This window comes from Chiloscyllium punctatum, chromosome 19, assembly GCF_047496795.1.
Source record: "Chiloscyllium punctatum isolate Juve2018m chromosome 19, sChiPun1.3, whole genome shotgun sequence".
Classification (NCBI taxonomy): domain Eukaryota; kingdom Metazoa; phylum Chordata; class Chondrichthyes; order Orectolobiformes; family Hemiscylliidae; genus Chiloscyllium; species Chiloscyllium punctatum.
Window position 1 is genome coordinate 46,761,720 of NC_092757.1, and position 27,866 is coordinate 46,789,585.

The 27,866-nt window shown below is 42.1% G+C and overlaps 1 protein-coding gene across 3 annotated transcripts in view; it reads right to left on the reverse strand.

Moving 5' to 3' along the window:
• Positions 1-27,866, reverse strand: part of zzef1 (zinc finger, ZZ-type with EF hand domain 1) — a 244,983-nt gene that overhangs the window by 89,735 nt on the left and 127,382 nt on the right. For all 3 annotated transcript variants that reach the window (XM_072589324.1, XM_072589320.1, XM_072589323.1), the window contains exons 29-34: positions 22,046-22,565; positions 20,111-20,275; positions 10,791-10,910; positions 6,582-6,743; positions 3,515-3,647; positions 3,000-3,138 (exon numbers count right to left, since the gene is read on the reverse strand). In XM_072589324.1, the coding sequence (XP_072445425.1) occupies positions 3,000-3,138; positions 3,515-3,647; positions 6,582-6,743; positions 10,791-10,910; positions 20,111-20,275; positions 22,046-22,565 (1,239 nt within the window). The remainder of the gene's footprint in view (positions 1-2,999; positions 3,139-3,514; positions 3,648-6,581; positions 6,744-10,790; positions 10,911-20,110; positions 20,276-22,045; positions 22,566-27,866) is intronic.

A 27,866-nucleotide genomic window follows, 5' to 3' on the forward strand; every position in this document is an offset into this window, starting at 1 on the left:
GCACTAGCTTTCAGAACGCTGCTCCTTCATCAGGTAACTAAATGGGGTAGGATTGTAAGACATAGAATTTATAGCAAAAGGTCCTGCCCCACTAGCCACCTGATGAAGGAGCAGCGCTCTGAAAGCTAGTACTTACAAATGAACCTGTTAGACTAGAACCTGGTGTTGTGCGATGTTTAGCTTTGTCCACCCCAGTCCAACACTGGCACCTCCACATCATCTCTATTACCAAAGCATTCCAATATATTCTGCTGCTTGAATGAAAGAATGGAAAGTCTGGTTGATAAAGTGATACTAAATTAGTTACGCAGTCAAGTTGCAGTAAGAGGGTGGAGAATTGGCAAAGGAATATTGACAGGTTAAGTCAATGGACAAATTATTTTGCAGATGGAGTTTAATATGGAAAACATGAACTTGTCCACATTGGCAGGAGGAACACAAAAAGAAGCATATTACTTAACTGGGGAGACAGCAAAACTGAGGTACATAGGAATCTGATGTCCTAGCATGTGGATCACATAAGGTTAGTTTTTGGATATAGGAAATTATCATGGAGGTAAGTGAAATGTTGTGAGTTATTGCAAGAGGGATGGAATATAGAAATAAGTTTTTACTTGAGCAATACATGGCTTTTGTGAGACTACATCTGAAGTGCTGCGTACAGTCTTGATCTCTGTGCGAAAAAGACATCATTGCTTCAGAAATAATTCAAAGGAGGTTCATTTGATTTATTCTGAGGTGAAGGGTCTATCTTAAGAAAAGCTGGATATTTTTCATTAGAGTACAGGAAAGAGAGGTCACCTGCTCCTAAGTCTTATGTTCCTCATTTACCCTCAACCAGGCACTGGCTGGCTAACCTAGGGCTGAAGGTTGTATAAACCTGGTATCTATTCAGGATCATTGGGAAAAGCAGAGAAAGAGAAAGACAAAATATAATGTCACAGCACTGAAAAAAGGTATAGTGAGGTTTTAAGACAGAACACTGGAGCTATACTGTTGCAGAATATATATTAGAAGCCAGCAAATAACAAAATGAGACAGAGGGAAAAATCTTCAGAACAATCACAATGTTTCACATCTTTCAAGTGGTACAAATAGGGACTTCAATTATTTGAATATAGAGAGGGAATAGACCATTAAGAAGGGAAAGGATTTCATGAATTTTGTGTAAAAGAACTTTCTTCACTTGTATACAGCCAATCTCTAATGAAGAAAGATGCAGTCCTGAAAATGAGGGCAAGACGACTTTCAAATGGGTTTTGGGATTACAGTCTAGTTAGAAACATTGACACCCACTGGATTATAGAGATAGTGGCTGCTTGCGTACAGACAGACACTATTTATGAATTGGTGTTTTCCAGACTCAAGGCACATGTGCTTTGGTGTTCCTGTTTTCTTTCATATACGTTACTGGCTTTGGCCAAGGTACACAGGTGCAATTTCAGTGTCTGCAACTGGTGTGAATCTCAAAAATGGAGCAAGGAGTGAAGAGGGTTGTAAAAAATTCCAGGACACACAGTTGTGAAATGGATAGAAGCACTGCAGATTAATGTGCGATACGATTCACTTCTGTAAGAAGAATGACGAGAGATTAAAAAAATTCAATGGTACGAGTTGAAAGTGTAAGAATAGAGATCGGAGGATGTAGAATTATAACTCTTTCAAGTTGGGAAGGCTGCTAAAACAGCATTAGAAGATTTGGATTTCGCAAGAGGCATGGAACACACAAGCAAGGAAGTTATTCTGAACCTTTACAAATGACTGGCTGAAGCATGGTGGCTAACGTTGAGCAGGAAGGTTAGACTGGAACCAGAAGTGAAAGACATCAGCTTTGTGGAGGTACTAAAGAAACTGGGGCTGTGCTCCTCAGAACAGAGTGGGTTAAAGGGCAAGCTGATAGCAGTGTTCAAAACTGTGAAGGATTTAGGTAGGCTAAATAAGGAGAAACAGTTTTCTCATGGCAAAAGGATCAGGAGGAATACAGATTTAAGAGAACTGGCACAAAACCAGAGACAGCATCTTATGCAGCAAGTTGTTATAATCTGGTATGTTCTGCTTGAAAGGATGGAGGGAGCATATGCAATAATAACTTCCAAAAGAAAAATGAATACTGAAAAGGAAAGATTTTTTGGGCTCAAGGTAAAGAGAAGGGGACTAATCAAACAGTTCTTTCAAAGATCCAGCACAGAGATAATGGATTCCAGTGTTGTTTCATTCCTTGACTGATTGTCTTGCTTTTTAAAGACTGAAAGGTAACCTAATCAGGGTGTTTGATACGGTTAAAGAATTTCATCAGATAAATACTGAGATACTACTCGTTCTGGTTGTATACTTCAGAACAAGGAAGCAAAAGTTTAAAATTAGAGGTCAGCTGTTCACAAGGATGTCAGGAAGCACCTTTTCATACAAAGATGAGCTAACATTTGAAACACTCGAAACACTCACCCCTGAAAAGGCCATGGAACTAGACAGTTTTGAAAGCTCCATTTGACAGAGACTGACAGAGTTTTGCTGGGTAAGGATGTGAAGGGACATGGATCGAGATACAGATCAGTCACAATCTGATTTGAGAGCGCGCAGATTCCGATCTTTCGGCCCTTTCTTCATAGCACAGACTCCAAGAATTTGAAGGACCACTCACTGTGGCACTGCTCTGAACCAGATCCACAGTGCGGCCAACCTCCTTCCCGGATTGGGACCCAAAACTGATTAGCACACTCAAATCGCAGCCTGACCTAAAGCTCAGCAAGGCAGTCTCCTCCTCCGCTGACTCTGCTGTCACTCAAGTTAACAGCTCAGTTTCCACACCAAAACTTTCTGCAGTACTTTAAAATAAGAGATTGAGTTCTCTTTAAAATTAATTTCCCACAACTTTTAAATCCCATTGCTCATTAAATAAAGCAAACTGTAACACGTTTGAGCTCTGCCCATCCAAGGTCTCGGCTGATAGCTGACATGAATCAAGTCATTTTCTCCTTACATTAGGACCAAGTTCTTACCGAGAAAACATGTTTTGCAGAGATCCATGTCTGGACACTGCAGACACCGGTAGCGATGCCAGGGGGCTATTTTATGACACCCGTCACAGGATATCTCCACATTCAGCAAGTCACAGTAACGTGCAACAAACATGTGCATCTGTCACAAAACACACAAACAAGTTGGTCATTGGAGTGTTCCAGGCATTTTCACATAATTGGTGGCCCCTTCGGAAACAGTGGAAGCTGCTAGTGTCAAGCAGAAAGACGATATAGAGAAAAAAAAATGCACGTGCACAGAATAATCCTGCACAGAAGGTAAAAGAAAGTTGTCAAAACAAATAAAATGTATCCAAGATTTTTTTTTGGAAAAGAAACATATAGACAGTATATTCTATTCCCACATTTAATAAATATTTAACACAACATTAAAGAATTTTCATAAACCAGAGCTTTTTCTCTCTCAGTTAAATATGAAGTGAGGCATGCCAGTGACAAACAGTAGGCAAACTGAGGGATACGTTGATCTGACTTACCCTTCTTTTCTCCTCAGCAGTTGCATTAGACATTCTCTCGTACCATACCCGAAGCTGTATTCCATCTTGACATTCCTCCATCCACTCTTTGTTACACTCATAATCTGCAATCTCATCCTCTTCACTCCACTGGCTAAACAAATACAAGGCTCAAATCACTTAGAGTCATAACAGTCAGAGATGTACAGCACGGAAACAGACCCTTCAGTCCAACCCGTCCATGCTGACCAAATATCCTATGTAAATGTAGTCCCATTTTCCAGCATTTGGCCCATATCCCTCCAAACCCTTTTGAGTCATATGCCCATCCAGATGCCTTTTAAATGCTGTAATTGTACCAGGCATTACCACTTCCTCTGGCAGCTCATTCCATACACGCACCACCCTCTGTGAAAAGGTTGCCCCTTAAATCCCTTTTCAGTTTTTACCACTTTCATCTCAAGCCTATGCCCTTTAGTTTTGGGCCCACCCATGCCCTTCATGATTTTATAAAAAGGGGTGGCACGGTGGCTCAGTGGTTAGCAATGCTGTTTCACACCACCAGGTTCGATTCTAACCTCAGGTGCCTGCCTGTGTGGAGTTTGCACATTCTCCCTGCGTCTGCGTGGGTTTCTTCCTGGTGCTCCAGTTTCCTCCCATAATCCAAAGACATACAGGTTAGGTGGATTGGCCATGCTAAATTGCCCATAGTGTTCAGTGATGTGTAGGTTAGGAGCATTAGTCAGGGTAAATTAGGATAATAGGGGAGGGGAATGTATCTGGATGGGTTACTCTTCAGAGGGTCCGTGTCGACTTGTTGGGCTGACGGGCCTGTTTCCACACTCTAGGGATTCTATTCTTGGACTCTGCTTAAGGTCACCCCCCAAGCCTCCAACGCTCCAGAGAAAACAGCCCCAGCCTATTCAGCCTCTCCCTATGAACAATCTGAAATGCTGCACTTTCTCTCTGGAGACCGAAGTAACAGTTTCCTCAGGTGTGTGGTCTGCTTCCTGAGTTCCACCCTACACAAACCCCCAAAAGATCCCAAACCCAACATATGCTGAATCTCTCATTTCAACCCCATTTTGAAACCACAAACCTTTACTCTACAGGTCGTTCTCCTATAATGCGAGTATCGTCAATGCAATTTGACTATAACCTAATTGGTGAATTGGGGAACGCTTTCTTTGAAAACATGAACTCCCATTGGCTATTAGGCGATTCCTTCCCCCGTTACCTTAAGTCCTTTCGAGGTGTTTACTTCTGTAACCTCCTGTGGCTCTATACTTTCCCTCATTGTGAAACCACCTCCAACTGCTCCAGTTCAGACCAATGCTCTTTCCGTAACCACCTCCACTCCCAACTATGTCTCACTCCCTTCAGGCCCCCCCCCCCCCTCCTCCAGCTTCCATAAACCTCGCCCTGCCATTGTAAATCTCCACACTCCCTACCTTGGTAACCTCCTCCAGTCCCTACAACGTTCCTAAGCTTGGAAACCTCTGCAAGTCCCAACAATCCTCCCGACCCCTCTAATCCCTTTCATCACCATGAACTTCACAATTACTGAAGCCAGAATTGGTTCCAAGTAGCGAGAATAAAGCCTCTATCTTAACCCTGACCCATACAGTGGAGTTTCTTGGATTGTGCTATTCTCTACAGACTGTCACTCGGAAGATTGTATGAGCAGGAAAGCCTGGGTACAGGCTGTTATGATCTGTACTATAACTCAGTAAACTCCTTAAAGTATTAAATTTATTGTATTACCTCATTAAAATATATGATTTTAACACTTACTTAGACTGTTCTATTGTTTATATTAGGCTAACTATTTTTTCGTTTCAATTTTTACTGATATTTTGGTGGTTCATTCAACTTTGTTTTCCCCATAGGCGCCAGTATTTCTATTGCACAATCTTCTAGAACATGAGAACAAAACTATCACACTATAGCAGAACAGACTGTACCTGAAGCAAATCTCTCACCCTATTCTGTACAAAATGACCTTCCCAAACAACGTATCCTTTACAGAAACCCACTTTGTTACCATCACAGACACTAAACTCCCCAGGACTCCTGCTTGTACCAAAACCCCTTCACCGCCGCTTCCTAATTTTTACAATTCCCATTAACTCAGTACTTCATCCTCACTGACCTTTATTGAGGTACACACAGGATTCAAAATTCTCTTTGTCCATTGAACCTTTAGGGTCCTTTCTTGTTCCACTTCAAGTATTATTTCCAGCCCTAGCTCCTGGATCACAACCTAATCCTTTATCTTTAGCCTTCACTCCACTTCTCCAACTCGCCAACGCTCTGCTAGAAATTTCAATCATTATAGTCTGGAATCCCCTCCCCACTGGCGACATTTCCTCCTGTTTCCAAAGAACTTCTTTAAATCCTGTTCAACCACATCCTTAGCCCCCAACCCCTTAATCCCCACTGTCATAAACAATGGTTAGTGGCTGATCTCATACCCATGCAGAATCCAACTGTACAATTCTGACACTTTGAGCAATTAAGCCTCAAATCCAATGTTGTGATTCAGAACTGCACCAAGTTGATTTCTAAATACAAGATCACATCAAGATAACATTGATATCACATGAAAAACAACAATGCCTTATGACAGTGCCTCATGCTTTTTAACATTAAAGGTCATGCATATAAGGTGCATGCATGAGCAGCTGCTGTTGGGCTTTCAGATTATCCTGATCAGCAGAACGATAACCAAAAGTATAACACAGAAACCAATGATAGTGAAGCATGTGTCATCCACAAAAAAACTGGGATCAACCCGGAAATATACATATCTGTTTTGCCTGGCAAATCTGTTCAAAAACCATTACCACATTCGCAATTTCATCATTTGAATTTGCTTAAATATCCATCTCACACAAAGACCTTCTTCCCCACTCCATATATTAAGCAGATACTCAGAAAATCAACAGAGGCACTGTTTGACATTTAAACATATACCTAAACAGCCTTACCGAGGCGCAAGTCAGGTAAAGGTTGCTGCGCCTGAAATCTCGATCCGTTTAAGTACTCATATTTCAGCCAATTCAGACCACACTAAGGTTGTACTCACTGTATTGCACTGTCATGGATACTGATATTTTCTTGTGACATTGCCAGTAAAAAATCAGGCAGCTTGATTTCGTGGAAGAAGGGCATATCCAAGGGCTCCCAGCCCATATCAAGCAGGTGAAGTAGACAGGTCTGCACACAGGACAAGGCCGGGAGCAGAGACCTAAAACAATGAAGAAGTACAAAACAAAGGAGGGAGAGTATTCACTTTGAATCTATTCAGGAAGCCATTCAGCAAATTTACACATGACGAACAATAAGAATCATGACCAAATTGATGGGGAGCAGCATTTCACAAGTGAGGGAGAGAAAGAGCTGCACAGTTTACCTGCATTCATGCTACATCTAGGTATCAATTGCAAACAAACTAACCAAGAAAGAGAGAGGAAAAGAAAGGAGGGGCACTAACTTAATCTTGAACACAGAATTTCTTGGAAACCCATTTTTTTTTTAAATTGAAGTTTACAAGCAGGTTTTAATGCTTTCCACTTCCTCTTATTGCGCTTTGCAATCCTCTCATCCAGGTTTCAGCCTCATTCCCACAGTCAAAGTATCTCAAAACGTTATAAGTCATGGCACGCGTGAATGAAGATTCAGAAAACGTGGCAATGTTGACTGCAGACCAAAGCCTGAACATTGTACACTGATCCATCCCACTGTGCCTGAGATTTGGAGAGATCTGGGAACCTTTTTAGACAGCCTTATCCTGTAGAAAATTGCAAAAATAAATGAGTCGTCGCTGGAAAAAGTCGTCACCAGTCTGAGATAAAATAATTGAACTGCTCCTTCTGTCAAGACAACAAAATAAATTTGCCCACAACCGCATAAGGATTAGTGGCTGATCTCAGCCATGCAGAATCCAACTGTACAATTCTGACACTTTGAGCAATTAAGCCTCAAATCCCATGTTGTGTGATTCAGAACTGCACCAAGTTGACTTCTAAATACAAGACCACATCAAGATAACATTGATATCACTTGAAAACAGCCATATTCTTAACTGATCTTAGTCCAGCCGCATTATAGTCATAATCACCAGAGAATCAATTTCAAGATCCTCTTGACTCCAGATCTTTGCCCTCTGTAACATTTTGACTGTTTCAGCTGTGGCAATATGTACCTTTCACAGGGATTTGTTCTGTCCTGTTTCTCTTGAAGAGATGTGTTGTAAACCTGATGCCTTAATGTCTACTCCACGGAAAGCAGAGTAAACAGCTTTGAGTTTTTCATAACGAAGACAAAAGTAGTATGAGTGGGTGGAGTCAGCTCACACAGACGCAGGGTTTTAAGTTTGCCTTCAGTTGTTGAAGTTGGGGTGTTTGGAGTTGAAACAATTCTCTCTCTGCTGCTGCAAAAGCTGGAGTTCTCTCTCTCTTTCTGCTGCTAGATTCATTCTTTGGGAGTTCCTTCTCCAGGACTGGAGGTGGTAACAAGGAAGGGAAATTGGTTTGGCTGAATTCGCCAAGGGTGTGTTTATAGGATTCTGCATCTTGGAACAGTCGATGAGTAGTAGTTAAATAATATACTATTTTGTTAAGTATTTTGAGAGAGATAAAGTTATGTCTTTTTTAGTTTGTATTTCAACTACTGGTGTAAGAACAAAGTGTACTTTGCTTAAAGTAGTTTGACCAATCGAATCACATCTAAGACGCAGCACCTCATACTTGCTTCTAAGAAAGATAAAAGTTAAGGTCTAGGCTACCTCCCTAATTTGTATTGCGGGGGTTTGGTTTGGTCCATAACACAAGCAATGGTCCTGTACATCACAGAAGCTATGACTACAACTTCCCAGCACCGTTGATCCACACAACATTCTAATGGACACAAAATGATAAATCCACCCTGACTTTGGAACATGGCCACCACCCAACACTTGCTAAGCAAACAATGGCTGCAGTTGTGCGGCTAGTCAATGTTCCAGACACCAGTGGGATAACTCAGAGTCTTTTCTTGTCTGCCATCTTCACATGTCCATTGTTCCTCCTTCCATGGTTATCCCTTGCTTGGACTAGTATGTCAGAACCTTCAGCACACCATATCATCTCTCTCAATACCTCCTGGAAACACTTGGGCTCTTAACTTTTGGAGCAGCCTTCCATGTGGGACCTTGTCAAAGATCTTACTGAAGTCCGTGTAAACCACATTAACTGCCCTACTCTCATCAATAAGGTTAGTCACCTTTTTAATAAATGCAATTAATTTAGTCAGACAGGATCTTCTTTCACAAATCCATGATGGCTATTGATCATTAATTCCGGCCTTTCCAAGTGTTGATTAAACCTGCACCTCAGAACATTTTTCCAGCGATGTAACTGGTCTGGCCTATCTTTATTGCCATTCTGAACAATAGAGCCACATTAGCTATGCTCCAGTCATCAGGCACTCCAGCTGTGGCCAGTAAAGTATTAAATATCTCCACCAGGGCCCCTGCAATCTCCTCCCTTGCCTCCCACAGCAGCCCATGATACATCTCATCAGGCCCTTACGCACCTTTATGCCCATTAAACATCTAAAATCATCCTTAGTAGTCTTAAGTTGTTTTAGTACATTACAATTACAACTAATGGGCCTGCACTTTACTTCTCTCCATCCAAAGTGCTCAAGATACAAACTCTTAGGTTCTTTAGCCAGTCAGTAAATTAAACCTGCCGAGGGCTTAACTCTCCTTCAGCCAACCTAGATTTGAAGTGGTCATTGTTTGCCGTGTCTGGACAGAACATGAAATATGCTCTGCAAGACAAATCTAGAAACCAATAATGTAACAAATATAGTCAGCGAGAGATCTAAGATGCAAGAATTAAGAGGTTATGATTGTCAGAAAAGACTGAATACACCCAAGCTCTATTCTCCAAAAAAAAAGATAAGACTAAGAGGTAATCTAACAGAATTGTGAAAGTGTTTGGGAGGCTAAATGTAGAGAGGAGGTTTCCATCATGTGGGGAAACTGCTATCAACCTAAAATTGTGACCAAACATCCAAAGATGTCGCCTGGAGGGACCACTTTATTCATACCGCATTGTGAAACCTGCTGCCACATGAAGTGAGTGATGCAAACATGGATGCTTTCAAAGGGAAGCTAGATAGATACATAAAAGAGAAACTAAAGAAATATTTACAAATTAAACGGGAACTGATGGCCTAGCGGTATTATTGCTAAACTATTAATCCAGAGATCCAGGTAATGTTCTGGGGATCCAGGTTCAAATCCTGCCATGGAAGATGTGGAACTTGAATTCAATAAAGAGTGTCTGGAATTAAAGAATCTAACAATGCAACCATTGCCAATTATCAAAATAACCCACCCAGTTCACTAATGTCCTTTAGAGAAGGAAGTCTGTCAGTCTTATCCAGTCTGACTTGCGTGTGGCTCCAGACCCACAGCAATGTGGTTGACTCTCAACTGCCCTCTGGGCAACTAGGGCTGGGCAATAAATGCTGGCCCTGGCAGTGACATTCACACCCTGCAAATGAATACAAGGAAAAGGTGGTCGTGATGGCCAGCAGACCACTTGGGGTCAAGAGGTTATTTCTATGCTGAGTTTGAAATGAGACTAGGACAAATGCACAAATTCTAAGGTCTGTATCTAGCACATTGCTAAAACCGGAGAAAGAAAGAATTATCTTCAAAAGATTTAAGGATCTTAATGTTAAAGAATATGCTGGGGGCTTTTTTCCTGATTTGTACTATTTGACAATGATTAGAGCTGGCAATGTATTAAACAACAAATCACTTAGCTTCGCAAATCTTGCAGCTCTGGTTAAGTGCATACTTTTCCAATGACATGCATCAGTGGGATCCAACTAACATTTTGAAAGGAATGGAAAGTGTCTGGAAAGGAGGCAAGGAAACCCAGAAAAGGGATTTTCAAGCCATCAAATTCCAGGAATTGAGGATCTATGTTTATGCAGCATACATCCTAAATCCTGGGGCACAGCAGCCAAAAATTCACAAACAAGTAAAAATGTTTGAGCCAAGACAAGGGGGACACCAAAAACGGTTGCATCACTCACTTATTTGAACACAGAAAACAGGAGAATTCAACAGCAAGTAAAGAATGCAGAGCTGCTCAGAAAGAAGCATCACGCAAGTACTACCCTCTGCTCCGACATTCTTCTAAAGGCCAATTGACTTGCTCTGAAGTACATGGAAAAAAATGAATAAATACAACAAATGATTGAATTTTAGTATTGAGTCGATCGGAGAACCTACCGGTCTTTCTCAGAGTTAAAGTGGCGGACAGCATTAACCAGCAGCAGTACAAGATTATAGTAAGCCTGCCGCAGATCATTCCATTGCTTCTTACCACAGCCCTCCAGTTGCTGATGATAGCTGCAGACACAAAGACAGAGTTAGAAACTGTTTTACTGTTGTTATATGATAAAATAACATATATTAATAAAGCCACATGAGCATCTGCAACCACCAGAGAAAACATTACTTATATATCATAAAAAGAACTCCAGATTACCTTCATATTAAACTGACCAATTACATCATTTATATGGCACCTCTAACACAATAAGATGTCCAACAGGATTTAATCAGAAATGTTCTGGGATAAAACCGACCAGCCCCAAAAACAAAATTTAAAGCAGGTGCCAAAAAATTTGGACAAAGTGAGAAACATCTCAAACGTGAGATAGATTGAGGTCTAGCAACAGAATTCCAGAGTTTACAGCCTTGCAATCAGAGGCAGAGCTGCACTGAAAATTGGAGATGTACAAGAGACCAGAATTATAGAAGTAGGCATCATATAGGAGTTGGGTTGTGAGGCTGGAAGATATTACAGAGAAAGGGTGAGGTGTTGGAGGCATTTGAAAACAAGATGAGAATTTTTTTTTCTACAATTGGTGCTGCTTAACAGGAAGCCAGTGTAGGTCAGTGGGCACAGAGGTGATGGATGAATAGGACTTGGCATGAGTTGTTCAGCAGAGTTTTTGATGAGCTTAACTTTAGGAGGTGAAATGTGGAAACAATATTCATTCCAACTTCCTGATCACACTTTTTTGTTTAAATCTAAGTTGAAAATAAGTTCTGTGCAAAAGTGAGAGAGGAAGAAAACGAGAACAGCACTGATATTTATTCGCAAACTCGTACCAAATATGATCTCCATTGCAACTGGAGACTAAGGTTAAAACCTAAAATGTAAAAAATATTTCTGCAGATTGATCATGCTCTTACAGTTCAGAAAATATTCACAATATTCGCTCTCTAGTCCAGGAGTTTCTAATGTCCTCTCAGTGGTACAGGGGCTGCTTCAAAATGCAAGTCACGGATGCACAACCTTGCAATCAAGACCATGTAAGGGGATAAACCAGACTCCTCATGCCCACCATTCACATAAGCTTCTCACAAGCAGACAGGCTCCCGAGCGCACAGAACAAGTTGTAATAAACGCAAGCAACAATGAAATAAGATTTGTGTTACAGTTACAGGAGACAGTGAGATTAGATTTTCAAAACCTGAGGGGCTGCAAATAAAGACGATCCGGCTGAACGTGGTGTCTGGGGCTGGAATGAAGCTGCCCAGCTTGGAATCAGACATCACTACATTGCTATTTCATCAAAAAGCTGAGCCATTCTCTTCATTTATTGTTTTGGTGGGGGGCTGGTGAAAATAGGTTGGTACACTGACACTGGAATTTTTGCTTTACTTAAATATGCTACAAACCAAAACTTTTGAGAGCTACTGCTCCAATCCAAGTTTTTTTTGGACGTTGGAAACAAGTGGAGAGAGGTCCTTACCATCATTTGGAATAGAAAGCTTGGATTTCTCAGATTATTGCGATCAGGAGCATAACTGCACACTGCACGAACTGTACTATTTACTAAGAGATCAGAAAAGCGGTACCAGTTCATTATAAACAAGGACTTCAAGGAAGCTTTGCAACATTAACTCAGGCAACCAAAGCGACACCCAAAAACCATTGAAGTATCTTCATATCTTCCTCATAATTCACATTTCCATTTACTTTGATGTCATCTGTAAATTTGGAAATAATACATTTGAGTGGAGTGTGTGGAAAAGCACAGCTGGTCAGGCAGCATCCGAGGAGCAGGAGAATCGACGTTTCGAGCATAAGCCCTTCATCAGGAATGAGGCTTGTGGGCTGGGGGGCTGAGAGATAAATGGAAAGGGAGGTTGGGGCTGGGGGTAAAGTAGCTGTGAATGTGACAGGTAGATGAAGGTGATAGGTAGGAGAAGATGGTGGAGCGGAAAGATGGGAAAGGTGATGGACAAGTTGGAGGCTTGGGACTGGATAATGTGGAGGAAGGGGAACACAGAGGAAACTGCTGAAATCCACCTTGATCCTGTGTGGTTGCAGGGTCCCAAGGCAGAATATGAGGCATTCTTCCTCCAGGCGTCGGGTGGTGAGGTTTTGATCATGGAGGCGGGCCAGGAGCTGCATGTCCCTGACAGAGTAGGAGGGGGAGTTGAAGTGTTCAGCCATGGGATCACATCTGACCCACGTGGATTTTGAGTAGCTGGGGCTCAAACATTGTGGCACCCCATTAGATACAGCCTGCCAATCTGAAAATGGCCCATTTTCACCCCATGGCCCAGAGCAGCAGAGCTTTGAAATGTAGTTGGCTGGGGCTGGGGACTGGGCTGGGGCTGGGGACTGGGCTGGGGCTGGGGACTGGGCTGGGGCTGGGGACTGGGCTGGGGCTGGGGACTGGGCTGGGGCTGGGGACTGGGCTGGGGCTGGGGACTGGGCTGGGGCTGGGGACTGGGCTGGGGCTGGGGACTGGGCTGGGGCTGGGGACTGGGCTGGGGCTGGGGACTGGGCTGGGGCTGGGGACTGGGCTGGGGCTGGGGACTGGGCTGGGGCTGGGGACTGGGCTGGGGCTGGGGACTGGGCTGGGGCTGGGGACTGGGCTGGGGCTGGGGACTGGGCTGGGGCTGGGGACTGGGCTGGAGCTGGGGACTGGGCTGGAGCTGGGGACTGGGCTGGAGCTGGGGACTGGGCTGGAGCTGGGGACTGGGCTGGAGCTGGGGACTGGGCTGGAGCTGGGGACTGGGCTGGAGCTGGGGACTGGGCTGGAGCTGGGGACTGGGCTGGAGCTGGGGACTGGGCTGGAGCTGGGGACTGGGCTGGAGCTGGGGACTGGGCTGGAGCTGGGGACTCAGACTGTGAACTGATCACTTTGGGAGAAATAAAAAAAAAATCAAAAGTGCAATGTCACAGGGAAACAGATTAGTTGATGAGTACTTTGTTCATTTTTCTTTCATGATTCAGGTAATTTGTTAGTAATTGCAAAGTTCGATTCGGCAAGTTTATTGGAAGTAATAAAATCTATTGGGAGTTGTAGAGTTTATAAAATATAAATTAAGCAAAAATAATAAGTTAATTAACTCAATTTGGATGGCAGGTCAGATGATGTGTCATGACTGCAGAACATGGTAGCGCCTGGACACTGGTATGATCCAGGGCAATGATGTCTGTAGTGAGGGTTAGCAGATTGAGGAGCTTCGGCTCAGAGCTGGACATTGAACTATGGGCAGTGCAGTGGCAGGGGAAGTTACTTGGACACTTTTCTCTGGGATGAAATCACACCCCTGAGGATAGTGTCTTCTGATTTAATCAGTGGTTATGGACAGGAAGGTGTATCGACAAGTAGAACAGGTAAGGAGAACAAGGAGGAGTTGAGAAGCCTCAGACCTTGCAATTGCCCAACAGGTTCAAGGACACATGGGACAACGTGCATGGACAAAAGCAGGAGCTACAGGCTGGATGAGCAAACTGAACATGGTACGAAGGTAAAGGAAGCCATTCACGTGGAGGGAGTCAACAGGAATATAATGTTAAGATGAGACAGTACAAATTATACAGCGTCCTTCATAAGAGAGATCACTCAGCTACGCTACTTTCCTGATATCACGAATTGCTGCAACAGAGAAAGATGACCCAGTGTCACAGTCGATATAAAGAACAAAGAACAAAGAACAAAGAAAATCTACAGCCCAGGAACAGGTCCTTCGGCCCTCCAAGCCTGAGCTGATCCAAATCCACTGTCTAAACTGTCGCCCAATTCCTAAGCACCTGTATCCCTCTGGTCCCCAACGACTCATGCACCTGTCCAGACGCATCTTAAATGAATCTATCATGCCTGTCTCTACCACCGCTGCTGGCAATGTGCTCCAGGCACCTACCACCCTCTGTGTGAAGTACTTGCCGCGTGTATCCCCTGAAACTTTCCACCTCTCATTATTGAATCCTTCACCCTGAGAAAAAGCTGATCTCTATCCACCCTGTCTATACCCTTCATGATTTTGTAGACCTCAATCAGGTCCCCCTCAATCTCCTTTTTTCTAATGAAAACAATCCTAACCTACACAACCTCTCTTCAGAGCTACCACCTTCCATACCAGGCAACATCCTCGTAAACCTTCTCTGCACCGTCTCCAAAGTGTCCACATCCTTTTGGTAATGTGGCGACCAGAACTATACACAGTCTTGTAAATGCGGCCGAACCAATGTGTTGTACAATGTTAACATGATCTGCCACATAGACACCGTTGACACAAGTGGAACTAGGAAAGTCGGTGTGAGCAACTACCAGTTAAAATAAAAAATAGGTCGTCAGAGGTCATGATGTCTGCATGAGAAAATTGACAATAAATAAAATTAGAGAATGAGTGTGGGCTGTAAGACTGGGGAGACAGAAGTGGATGTTGGTTCATAAGAGACTGGCAATAGTACCAGGGAATGTGGGAGCTGTACTGTTGGGATGATCTTCATCTGATTTTTCCTTTGCTAAGTTGGGAAGCTCCGTCATAATAACAGCTCAAGTTGCACAACCTGATTGTGTGTTTCTCCTTTAAAGGATAGGAAAGGCTTTGTCGCATGTCCAGTAAGCAATTTAAAGCAACAATGGGTCAAATATTACCCTTTACACATTTCAGTTGTAAATGGGAACTGTGCTTGACACTGTCTGGGGATGGCTTGAAAGTTATTGCTGGTGCATTGGTGTACAGAGTATGCAGTTGGGACAGTCTTTACCACATAAGTTCAATATTCTAGCAAGTTGTATAGCTAAAATAGCAGAGAGAGTTTCAAACAAAATTGGGGGGGGCCCAATTTTGGGGAAGTTTCCATAAATTAACTAGAAAAAGTTGAGAGAGCATGCTGAAACTGGCAATGTCATAAAGGACAGGAATAATTAATAATCTCATCGTAAGGTTAGCAGTGATCATATCATCTTGGAAATTCACATTCAGTCTGAAGAGAAAAGTAGATTTAATACTAATGTTTTTAACTTTAAGGACAATTATGAAGGCATGATAATCAAGCTGGCTAAAGTGAACTGGGAAAATAGGTAAGGGATAGTTCACGAAAGATGCTGTGCCAGGCATTTAAGGAACTGTTTCAAAATACTTAATTAATATACATTCCAGTCAGGAAGCAGCATCTGTGAACAACTGAGGAACTTGAGAGTATCAAACTTAAGGAAAATATTGATAATTTCAAGTTCCAAGTTAGAAGATTTGACAGAATATAAAGAATGGTTAGAAGGTTAATAAAGATGGAGAAATTAGAGTGAGAGAGGAAGTTAGGTAAAGTTTCTACAGCTAGATGAAAATGGAGAGAGTAAGTTAAGAAAATGAGAGTAGCGCCTTGGAGTGTATGCCTGGGAAAAGTAATAAGAGAAAACAGAAATATAGCAAATGAATTTGCTTCGGTCTTCATTGAAGAGGGTATAAATGATATCTCTGAAATAATTTTGAATCAAAACGTGAAAGGGAAAGAGGAACTTTATACAATTACAATCACCAGGAAAAAAAAACATTGAGAAAGGATTAGAAGTTAAACCTGACAAATTCCCTGGTTCTGACAAACTCCATCTGAGGGCAGGACTTCCCAAGGTGGATACCAGGACCTCAAGTGGGGTTAAGAGCTCAGAGGCAGCAATTGCCAATGCCACACTCTAACCAAGTTAAAACAGCTCTCAATCATGGGTTACAACAATTTCCAAGCCTCAAACCGGGGTCACACAGAGTCAGAGTTCAGGATACACTGCCATAGGGTGTTAATAGAAGTGCTTGCTGATATAGCAATTCACTGGCTCAGACATGACAGTACAGTGATAAGAAACTCATTAATCCAATCTAGGTCTGTCATATTCCTATCATTTACTTTCCCTTTTAGCATCAAAGGAATTCCAGAATCAATGATTTTTTTTTAAGTGTGGAGTTGACAATATTTAACAATTAATTTTGTTTCACTAGACTTCAGACTCCAAATTCTCCAATAAATTTTTATATTTGAAAATACTTCATGATTTTACTAACAGGTCACGCTAAACCAAACCAAAATCTCACTTCGAGGGGAAAGCACTTAAAATGTCCTTCTCTTTTCTTTTCATCCTTGTTATTTACTTCCACCTTCCCCAAGGCATGTATCTCCAGAGAAAACAGTGTACAATATTGCATTGAATGATGTGTGACATCAGGAAAAGAGAAAGGGGGTTAAGCACATTTGGCTGAGAAATAATGAATGGCAACTTTATTAGATTTTTAACAAAATGCTTATAATAAAATGCATAGAAAAGGCAAGCTTCTTTGGCCGCCAACTCCATCTGCCGCCTCTCTTACACACACACACACCCCACACATGGTCACTATCTGTATGAGTACTCAGCACTATCAAAAAATTGGTAACTTGCTTATATAAAGTACAAGGACTATTCTGAATCAAATCGAAACAAAACACAGTCACTATAAAATGGCTTTTACATCAATGGGTGGCATAAGTACATATGTGACAACTAACTACAAATAAAAATAACTTCCAATGCATGGCCCATGGTGTATTTACTTTGGCTGGAGTGAGTGAAAGCAATGTGCAAAGAAATCAGAAGATGCACATTCAATTTCCAGCCTGTGCCTTGCTAGCCAATTGCAGTGGCTCAGTAAATACATGCTTGTTGGATACATTATTCCTCAGCTGAAACAAAGCAATGAATGGGGGCGATAAAAGCAGGTTTCCAGTACCCCACCAGTCTCTTACCCTCTAGTGCCTGGAAAACCTTCAGAATATGCATCTGTCAAGGACGAAACTGGGCTCAAATGATACATTCCTATAGTTAACTGAACTGCCAACAGGTAATAACATGATTCCCACAATGAAAAGCAGACACTTAAAGACAACAGCATCCTAGAGCTAAATCATGTGAAGAGTCTAATATATGCTTAATATTGGTTGCCTGCATGTGAATACAAGGCCATCTGCTTGTGTAACCTAAAGCACTCCAACTGCCACAACAGGAAGTTATTTACAAAGACAGCACAGTGTCTGGCAGTGAAATCAGCAATGTTTTAAGATGCTGAAAAATGTGTTGCTGGAAAAGCGCAGCAGGTCAGGCAGCATCCAAGGATCAGGAGAATCGACGTTTCAGGCAGGAGCCCTTCTTCAGGAATGAGGAAAGTGTGCCAAGCAGGCTAAGATAAAAGGTAGGGAGGAGGGGCGTTGGAATGCAGTAGGTGGAAGGAGGTTAAGGTGAGGGTGATAGGCTGGAGAGGGGTGGGGGCGGAGAGGTCAGGAAGAAGATTGCAGGTCAAGGCGGTGCTAAGTCCGAGGGTTGGGACTGGGATAAGGTGGGGGGGGGGGGGGGGGGGGGAGGGGAAATGAGGAAGCTGGAGAAATCTACATTCATCCCTTGTGGTTGGAGGGTTCCTAGGCGGAAGATGAGGCGCTCTTCCTCCAGGCGTTGTGTTGCCATGGTCTGGCGATGGAGGAGGCCAAGGATCTGCATGTCCTTGGTGGAGTGGGAGGGGGAGTTAAAGTGTCCCGCCACGGGGCAGTTGGGTTGGTTGGTGCAGGTGTCCCAGAGGTGTTCTCAGAAATGTTCTTTGAAACTGATCTCCAGCATCTGCAGTCCTCACTTTCTCCAATGTTTTAAGATGTCAAAGCAGAGTCATCAAGGAAGCTTATTCTAGTGTCATGATTCTTATATTTTCATTATGGTCTCCTTTTGCTTCAATTACAACAGTCTAAGAATAGACAAATTTCAAAAAGGGGATGAAGCAGAGGAACATGGAAGCTTGTATATACAAAGCTATGAAGGCAGCAGGGCAACTCGAGAAAGTGCTTACAGAGGTACGCAAGTCCCCGGGCTTTATACAGACATGGATTAAACTAGCAAGGAAGTGCTAATGAACACTTACTAAACACTGGTTCAGACTCAATTATGAACGCTTTCTACAGAAGACAGAAAAAGAATGGTCCCAGGGATGTCAGACTTCAGCTCTCCTTAGCACGGATAGAATTAAAAGGCAATTTGATAGAGTTCTTCCTGACACATGGATTCGTGACAGAGTAGGTAGAGAGATGAGTTAGAGATGCCGGTGTTGGACTGGGGTGTAGAAAGTTAAAAATCACGCAACACCAGGTTGTAGTACAACAGGTTTATTTGGAAGCACTAGCTTTCAGAGCGCTGCTCCTTCATCAGGCATGACGAGTTAAAATGGCTTCTTTCTTCAGTGTAGGAATCTAATATCCTTTAAATCAACAACCTTCTTGGTTTATAACCACCTGATGAAGCAGCAGTACTTTGAAAGCTAATGCTTCCAAATAAACCTGTTGGATTATAACTTGGAGTTGTGAGATTTTTAACTAGGTAGAGAGAAACTGCTCCAGTTAGCAGAAATGTCAAGAACCAAAAGAGGTTAGAAGCATTTTTTAAAAAATACAGTAAGTGGTTAGATTCTGGTATATAGTAGCTCAGAGTGTAGTGGACACAGATTTAATTGCAGCTTTTAAAAGGGAATTGACAAAGCACATGAAAGGAGTACAAATGTTGGGATATGGAGAAAATGTGGAGAAGTAGTAGTAGTCAAGATGCTCTTCAAAGGGAATGGTCTCTTGCGGTGCCCAACCAATCTACGATTGATGCTCAGATCCTGGAGCCTGTTCTGTCACTCAATTAGAAAACGAACCTATAACATGTAATTTACCTGCACTGATGTCACATACCTGAATTGTTTTCAGTTACAAATATCGATTGATGTCAGCTTTGAAACTTTCAAGTGATCTTGAATTTCCTTTGAAGGCAATTGTTCCAGATTTCCGTAGCCCTTTGGGTAAAGTACACTCTACCATTCCTAGCTCTAATTTTAAACTAAGGCCTCTAATGCTCTGGATTACTCCATGAGGGGGGATAATCTTTCTTCAACTACCGTAACAATATAGTTACTATTCTTAAAAATGCATTACAGTGACTTTAAAGAACAAGGAAGATAGGAAGATGCAAAGCATTGATCCTCTGCACCTACCATCTTGTTTCTGATAAAAATTCCAAAGTAAATCATACAAAGTCTATATTTACTCAACAGCAAATAAAAAATACAGATAAACAACACTGACAATTTGTTAATAAATAGCATATCATCCGATGGGACCCCTCAAGATAAATAACCATGCCTGCAATGAAAACATCCCAAATGCTTTAAATTAGAAATCACGTTTTTGGTTGCTTAATCATTGTGAGATATGGTTTAAGTTCAAAAGGTCAAGTTTAGTTGCTTACCTGGTCAATTCCTTCTGGCAGGCTAATACTTCCTGTAAAAAGAGAATGCAGAAGATCTGGAAGATATGAGGTTGCCCAAGTGATTGTAGGCATTCAGTGACTGCATGCAGAACATCAGTGATGCTCTTGGCCTGTGCCTTCCTCATAGACAAAACCTGTAAGACACTACAAAGGATTTCTATTGTTATGATTGAAGCTGCTTTTTGTCAGTACAAAGTGCTTCACTGTTCTCACTCAGCATAGATCACTGTACACCTAATACCAGGACAGAATGCTTGCTCCATTGCCATCCTCATGTAGTGTGAACACACATAAATATTGGCCAAGTTGAACACAAAAGAATGTAAATATGGTGTACAGCACAACACTTTTTTACAACTGTAACAATTCATTGGATCAAATATGATGTAGTGCACCATCTAGTTCCAAGGCAGTGTCTGCCCCACTCGTTGCTGAATAGCTTGTGATCCTCTCAAATCACTCCTTCCTGACTGCGCAATGGGTATTTGATCTCTGATTGGTGCATCCCCATGAGGTTCTTCCTCAGTGTGGCTGAGTGACAGCATGCATCACGTGAAACCCATATCTTCAACATTCCATTTGTACATTAAAAGTCTCATATAAAAATAAAAGACCTCAAAGATCTGCTGGCACATCAAAACCTAATGGTGACCAAGACAGCAGTGATCAACCCAGATCTTCAATTTTTGTCACATTGGAATTCAGTGGGACTCAAGTTACAAGTTCAATCACTTCTCTAGTTGGATAGCTTTTACAAAGAGCCAATACAGGCATGACGAGTTAAAGTGGCTTCTTTCTTCAATGTAAGAATCTAATATCCTCTAAATCAACAAACCTCTAGAACAGTTTCAGCTTATTCTCAACAATTAGCTGGCTTTATCACATTGAACTGCTCATGAATGCAAGTTACTATTGGCCAACAGCATTCAAGTTTGCGGTCAAATTAACATTTGCAAATCAGAGTTTGTATTGCGTCTCAAACATAATCTCTTATCCTTAGTATCTAATTTATATCTGGAAGTGGGCACAGTCATAAAAACACAGGCAGCTCTCCCCAGCAGTTTGATCTTATGACCAAAGCTACCATGAAACTGCTAATTATCTCCCTTTCTTCCATCTGTCTTCTCCCCCTCCAGCCCCTGTAATGACTGCTTCTGAAAGACCACCTGAGTACAATCTCTCAAAGCAGCATTATTATACTGCACCTGTGGGTTGCTAAATTAAGTTTAGATTAAAAGAGAAAAAACATCAGTTTCAGTTTATATTTCCTTCTATTTTCCCGCTTAACCACTAAATTACCTACTGACATTCTCCTTGAAATGCGAATGAACCTTATTTTGTGTTATTCACCCGCTCTCTCCCTGTAAACCTGCACAATCTTCCTTTTCAAAAAAACAGTAACTTCGTTTAGAGTCATAGAGCTGTACAGCACGGAAACAGTGCTTCAGTCCAACTCGCCTGTGCCAACCAGGTATTCTACAGTAATCTGGTCCCATCTGCCAGCATTTGGCCCATATCATATTCATGTACCCATCCAGATGCCTTTTAAATGCTGTATCTGTACCAGTCTTCACCACCTCCTCTAGCGTATCATTCCATACACGCACTGCTCTCTGCGTGTGCTTTTTGAGTGCCGGGATTGAACCTGCCTCCACCACACACTCAGGCAGTGCACACCAAACCTTAACAACTCTCTGCATGAGCAAGTTTTCACTCATTTATTTTACTTCTTTATCCAGTTACTTTAAATCATTCTGGATTCTTTCGGGAGTGTAATTAATCTTCATTACTGGAAGTACCATTTCCAGATTAACTCTCAATTTTCTCTTCTCCAAGGCGAGCAGTTCTAAACCTCCCCAATCTATCTTCATACAAGGTCCTTTGGTTGAACATATAAAGACCTATCCCTCTTACCTTTCAGAAGAAATGTTGGAATCTTTCATGAAATCTAAAATGTTCTTCAAAATTGGATATTTGTCTTGGACGAGGACCATTTTAAATTCCTCCATGGACCTGAGTGAAAGTAGCCGAAGTCGACCTTTACCGAAAGCAGGCTTGGCTTTTGAGCTGAATGGGGAAGGAAGATCAACATAAGGAGAAACAAAGTTCTCACTGGGCGTTGTGCTCACTGAAGAAGCGGGACTCTCATTTTGGGGTGGAACAGTATTATCAAGATCATCCCTTGGAGCTGTGGTATCCGGGATTGCTTGTTGGGGCTTTTCTGCCGCTGTGTTCTGTGATGATGCACCAAGATCCTGGGACACCGTGGACTCAGAAGTAACATGCTGTGCTGGTGAATCGGTGGCCCTGGCCAAAACCTCATTCTGTTCTTGCAAAATATCAATCCTCTTAAAATCAGATGAAGATCCAGCAATTTTTGTTGGGAAAGGTGAAAACTTTAGTAGCAAAAAGCTCTTTTCAATCCAGTTTTCATCTACAAGTGTAAGTTTAAAAATAAAACTTTATTTGCATCTTTAAATTTACAGCAATAATTAAAATAAAAACAGAATTTATAAAAATGCAGTTCTTTGAAGTAGATTACAAACTAACAAAAATTTTACACCACATCAAAAATCTATTTCTGAATATCATCCTCATGCACAGACAAAAGATAACTTATTCCACAAACAAATCTAACTGACTAAATATTTTATTAAAACACTTATTTAATATTTTATTAAACATGTTGAATTTTACTCAAAAAAAGACCTTAGCAAGCACAAAACTAAATGACGCACAGAAACACAACTTGACTTCACAACCAATCTGGAACATTATACCGCAAAGGGTTACATTTGCTGTGACATCTTGCACTGATCCAAGATTACTGTAAGGCTAGTGTATTTAAAAATCCTCACTATTAGAAATGATTAAGCATGGTCCCTGCTTAGCTGTGAAGTAAAGGGATGGTGAAAACTAATAGAGAAAGGAAACAACAAAAATTATGAAGTACACTTCAAAAATTACTTCTTGCTTTTACCATATCAGAGCAATAACAAGATTAAAAACTGTTCATTATGAATGATTTGACCACTACTCCTTTGGATACCTATGGATATTAAAGAATTGAACACCAACTAGCCACCAAGAGACATGATCAACGATCACTTGTGTCCATACATGGACAAAGGAGGACACCAATTCAACTGGGACAACATATCCATCTTTGGACAACCAAACAGAGACAAGCATCGGAATTCCTGGAAGCCTAGCACTCAACCCGGAACTCCACTAACAAACATGTAGAGTTAGAGCCCATATACTAACCATTAATAAACAAAACTGGAAATGATATCACCCACCTCAGCACACCAGCATAGATAGATAAATAGAAAGCTGGATAGAACACCAACGCTTCACCAGAGGCTCACCGATGATGTTACCTAGTATGGCAATGAAAGATCTGCAAACAAGCTTACCAGCTCAGCGAGCAAGTCAACAACCTCATTTACGAGGATTAGCGTTTAACCTCATTTACGACCCAAGCAACAAATTTTCTCAAGAACTTCAAATGTTATTTCTTATATTGCAAATATTTGCAACACAGGCAAATCTGCTATGTGGCAAGCTACCCCAGCATTTAAATTGTTGATAAATAGTGTTAACGGATGAGGACTCAACAGAGATCCATGCAGAACACTATTAGTCACATCCTGACAAAAAGAGATCCTGCCCAATATTCTGTCACACAGTCTCCTGCCACCCAGTCAATTTCCTAACCATATCAGAACTCTACTTTTAATTTCATGTGCTTCAAACCTAGCTATCAATCTGTTACAGACATGGATAACATTACAGATATTTCCTCTATTTTCACAAGGTTAATAACTTCTTTAAAAACTGAAAGTTTTATCAGACATAACCTCTTCTTTAAAAACAGACACTGGATCTGATTAGCTAGAAGAACAAAGAAAATTTACAGCCCAGGTCCTTCGGCCCTCCAAGCCTGAGCCGATCCAAATCCACTGTCTAAACCTATCTCCCAATTCCTAAGCATCTGTATCCCTCTGCTCCCCACCTACTCATGCATCTGTCCAGACACACCTTAAATGAATCTACCATGCCTGCCTCTACCACCTCTGCTGGTAATGCATTCCAGGCACCTACCACCCTCTGTGTAAAGTACTTGTCACGTGTATCTACCCTTAAACTTTTCATCTCTCACCGTGAACTCGTGAGCTCTTGTTATTGAATCACTCACCCTGGGAAAAAGCTTATCTCTATCCACCCTGTCTATACCCTTCATGATTTTGTCAACCTCAATATGGCCCCACCTCAATCTCCTGTTTTCTAATGAAACCTAACCTACTCAGCCTCTCTTCATAGCTAGAACCTGTCATACCAGGCAACATCCTCAAATCTTCTCTGCACCCTCTCCAAAGGGTCCACATCCTTTTGGTAATGACCCAGAACTGTGCACAGTATTCTAAATGCAGCTGAACCAATGTCTTATACAATTTTAACATGACCTGCTCTTATACTCAACACCCCGCCCGATGAAGGCAAACATACCATATGCCTTCTTGACCACTCTAGCCACCTGTGCAGCCACCTTCAGGGTACAAAAGGCTCTTTAATTTACAAGATAGTTCATTCAAAAATTAGACTTCCCAAAATGCATCACCTCACATTTGCCTGGATTGAACTCCATCTGCCAACTGTCCGCCCAACTCTCAGGTTTATCTATGCTTTCTGTCAGTCTGGTTATCAGTCCCCGATACTTTCTGCGAGTCCACCAATCATAGTGTCATCTGCAAACTTGCTGATCAGACCAACAGTGCCCTCTTCCAGATCATTTATGTATATCACCAACAACAGTGGCCCCAATACTGACCCCTGTGGAACACCACCGGTCACCTTTCTCTATTTCGAGAAACTCCCTTCAACTACCACTTTCTGTCTCCTGTTGCTCAGCCGGTTCTTTACCCATCTAGCTAGAACACCCTGCACACCATGTGACTTCACTTTCTCCATTAGCCTACCATGGGGAACCTTATCAAACGCCTTACTAAAGTCCAGGTATATGACATCAACAGCCCTTCCTTCATCTATCAACTTGGTCACTTCCTCAAAGAACTCTTAAGTTGGTACGGCACGATCGCCTCCGCACAATACCATGTTACCTATCACTGATAAGCCCATCCTTTTCCAAATATAAATATATTTTACCACCCACTAACTTACTGAGGGATAAACGCTTCAAGATTTTGTGGTAGTGTAATTGTTAGCATATATAATTAAAGATGGGATAACTTAATTCCTTGAAACTTTTTCAGTTAATCAGGGACAGCAGCATGTATAACAAACCTCATTGAATGTTTTGAAGAGGTGACTAAGGCAGTGGACAGGGGAATGTCTACGGCTGTTGCTTTATGGACGCCCCAAAGGCATTTGACGAAGCCTCACATAACAGGCTACAGCAAAAGCCGAGCATCGGTCAGATCAAAAATAGCCAGGGGTCATTCAGGTGCTGGGTGCAGCACAGAGCAGAATTAGAAGGCAGCTTCATTGTGTCAGATGTTAGATCAAGAGGTTTGATTACTTCCTGACACAAACCAAATGGGAGAATGTGGGCATCGATCCCACTACCTCTCGCATGCTAAGTGAGCGAGCCACCATTTGAGCTAATCCCCCGACGGCACTGCAGCATCACAGCGCCAGGACCCAGGTTCGATTCCAGCCTCGGGCGACTGGCTGTGTGGAGTTTGCACCTTCTCACCGCGCCTGCGCGGGTTTCCTCCCACAATCCTAAGATGTGCAGGTCAGGTGAATTGGTCATACTAAATTGCCCATAGTGTTAGGTGCATTCGACAGAGGGAAATGGGTCTGGGTGGGTTACTCTTCGAAGGGTCGGTGTGGATGCGTTGGACCAAAGGGCCTGTTTCCACACTGCAGGGAATCTAATCTAATCTAATCTAAAAGCCCACAGAATTGAGGGCAGTTTACTGTCATTGCTCGGAAATTGCTGAGTGACAGGTGACACAAAGTAGGGGTTAATGAGTAGAAACTTAAAGCTGCAGGATGTGACCAGTGGTATCCCCAATTGAGTGTGTTACATACTCAATTATTCAGAATTATTCACATTATCCAAATTTGCTGATGACACAAATTTAGGCTGCACACACAAAGTGAATGGGCAAAACTGTGGCAGACAGAGTTCAATGCAAGCAGCATGAGGGTATCCGTAATGGATTTAAAAAGGATAGATCAGGGTATTTTCTAGATGCTGTGAAATTAAATACAATGGATGTTCAAAAGGACTTGGGGTTCAGGTGCTTCAGTCTTTAAAATGTCATGAACAGGCACAGAAATACTCAAAAAGGCTAATGGAAGGTTTAGATCTCAAGGTCTGGAGTACAAAGATGCAGAAATTATACTGCAGTCCTACAAAACCTTGGTTAGACCCCACTTGGAGTACTGAGAGCAGATCTGGGCACACTTTAGGAAAGATACATTGGCCATCGATGGAGTACAATACAGGTTTACAAGAATGATACTTGGTCTTCAGGGGTTATGTTGGAGGAGAGAATATACAAATTAGCTGGTTTTCTCTAGAATTTAGAAGATTAACCGGTAATCTGATTGAAGTCTTCAAAATATTTACAAGAAAAAAACAAGGTAAATAAAAATAACCTATTTCCACTTGTTGGAGATTCTAGAACCAGGGGCAGAGTCTGAGAGTTAGAGCCAGTCCATTGCAGAGAGATGTTCAGAAGCAGCTCTACACAAAGGGTGACAAGATGTATGGAACTCACTTCCACAAACACCACAGGATGCTGAATCAGTTGTTAATTTTAAATCTGAGATAGATTTGTTTTGGTTAAACAAAGGTATTAAGGGATATAGGCCAAAGAGTCAGCCCATAGATCAGCCATGAGCTCAGTAAATGGTGAAACAGACCCCACAGGCTGAATGGCCTACTAGTGTTCCTACATTCAGACATGTCATCCTCAACTGCAGACTCCAGCAATTTCACGATAAGAGAGGTCAGGATACCAGATCTATAATCCTCTCGTTTCCTTCTCTCAACTTCCTTAGATAGTGGAGCGCACAATTTTTAACCCAAAGTTACACAAGAGAGAGTTAGAAGATTATATTTACAGTATCTGTAATATTTCTTTGCTTTCTTTAAAACCCTGTGAAAGAATAAACTCTGGTTGTGGGGTGCTGTTGCTGCTGCTTGTTACTTTCTACATTACAGTTATTTTGCTTTTATCGATCTGAGCGAGTCTCTGTCTTCGATTCAATATCAGTTTTAGATTAGATTACTTACAGTGTGGAAACAGGCCCTTCGGCCCAACAAGTCCACACCGACCCGCCGAAGCGCACCCACCCATACCCCTTCTCCTACATTTACCCCTACATCTACCACTACGGGCAATTTAGCGTGGCCAATTCACCTGACCTGCACATTTTTGGACTGTGGGAGGAAACCGGAGCACCCGGAGGAAACCCACGCAGACACAGGGAGAATGTGCAAACTCCACACAGTTAGTCACCTGAGGCGGGAATTGAACCCGGGTCTCTGGCGCTGTGAGGCAGCAGTGCTAACCACTGTGCCACCGTGCCGCCCCTTTTGTAGGAAGGTTGAACACTTCATCGACTGGCTATACTGATGCAGAGTGATTATTTAGCATATTCACCATGTCCTTATTTTCATGTACAATGTCACCCTTCATTATATTTTTTTAAAGATGCAGCCCTGACTCTATCACAAGGATATTAGCCCATGATG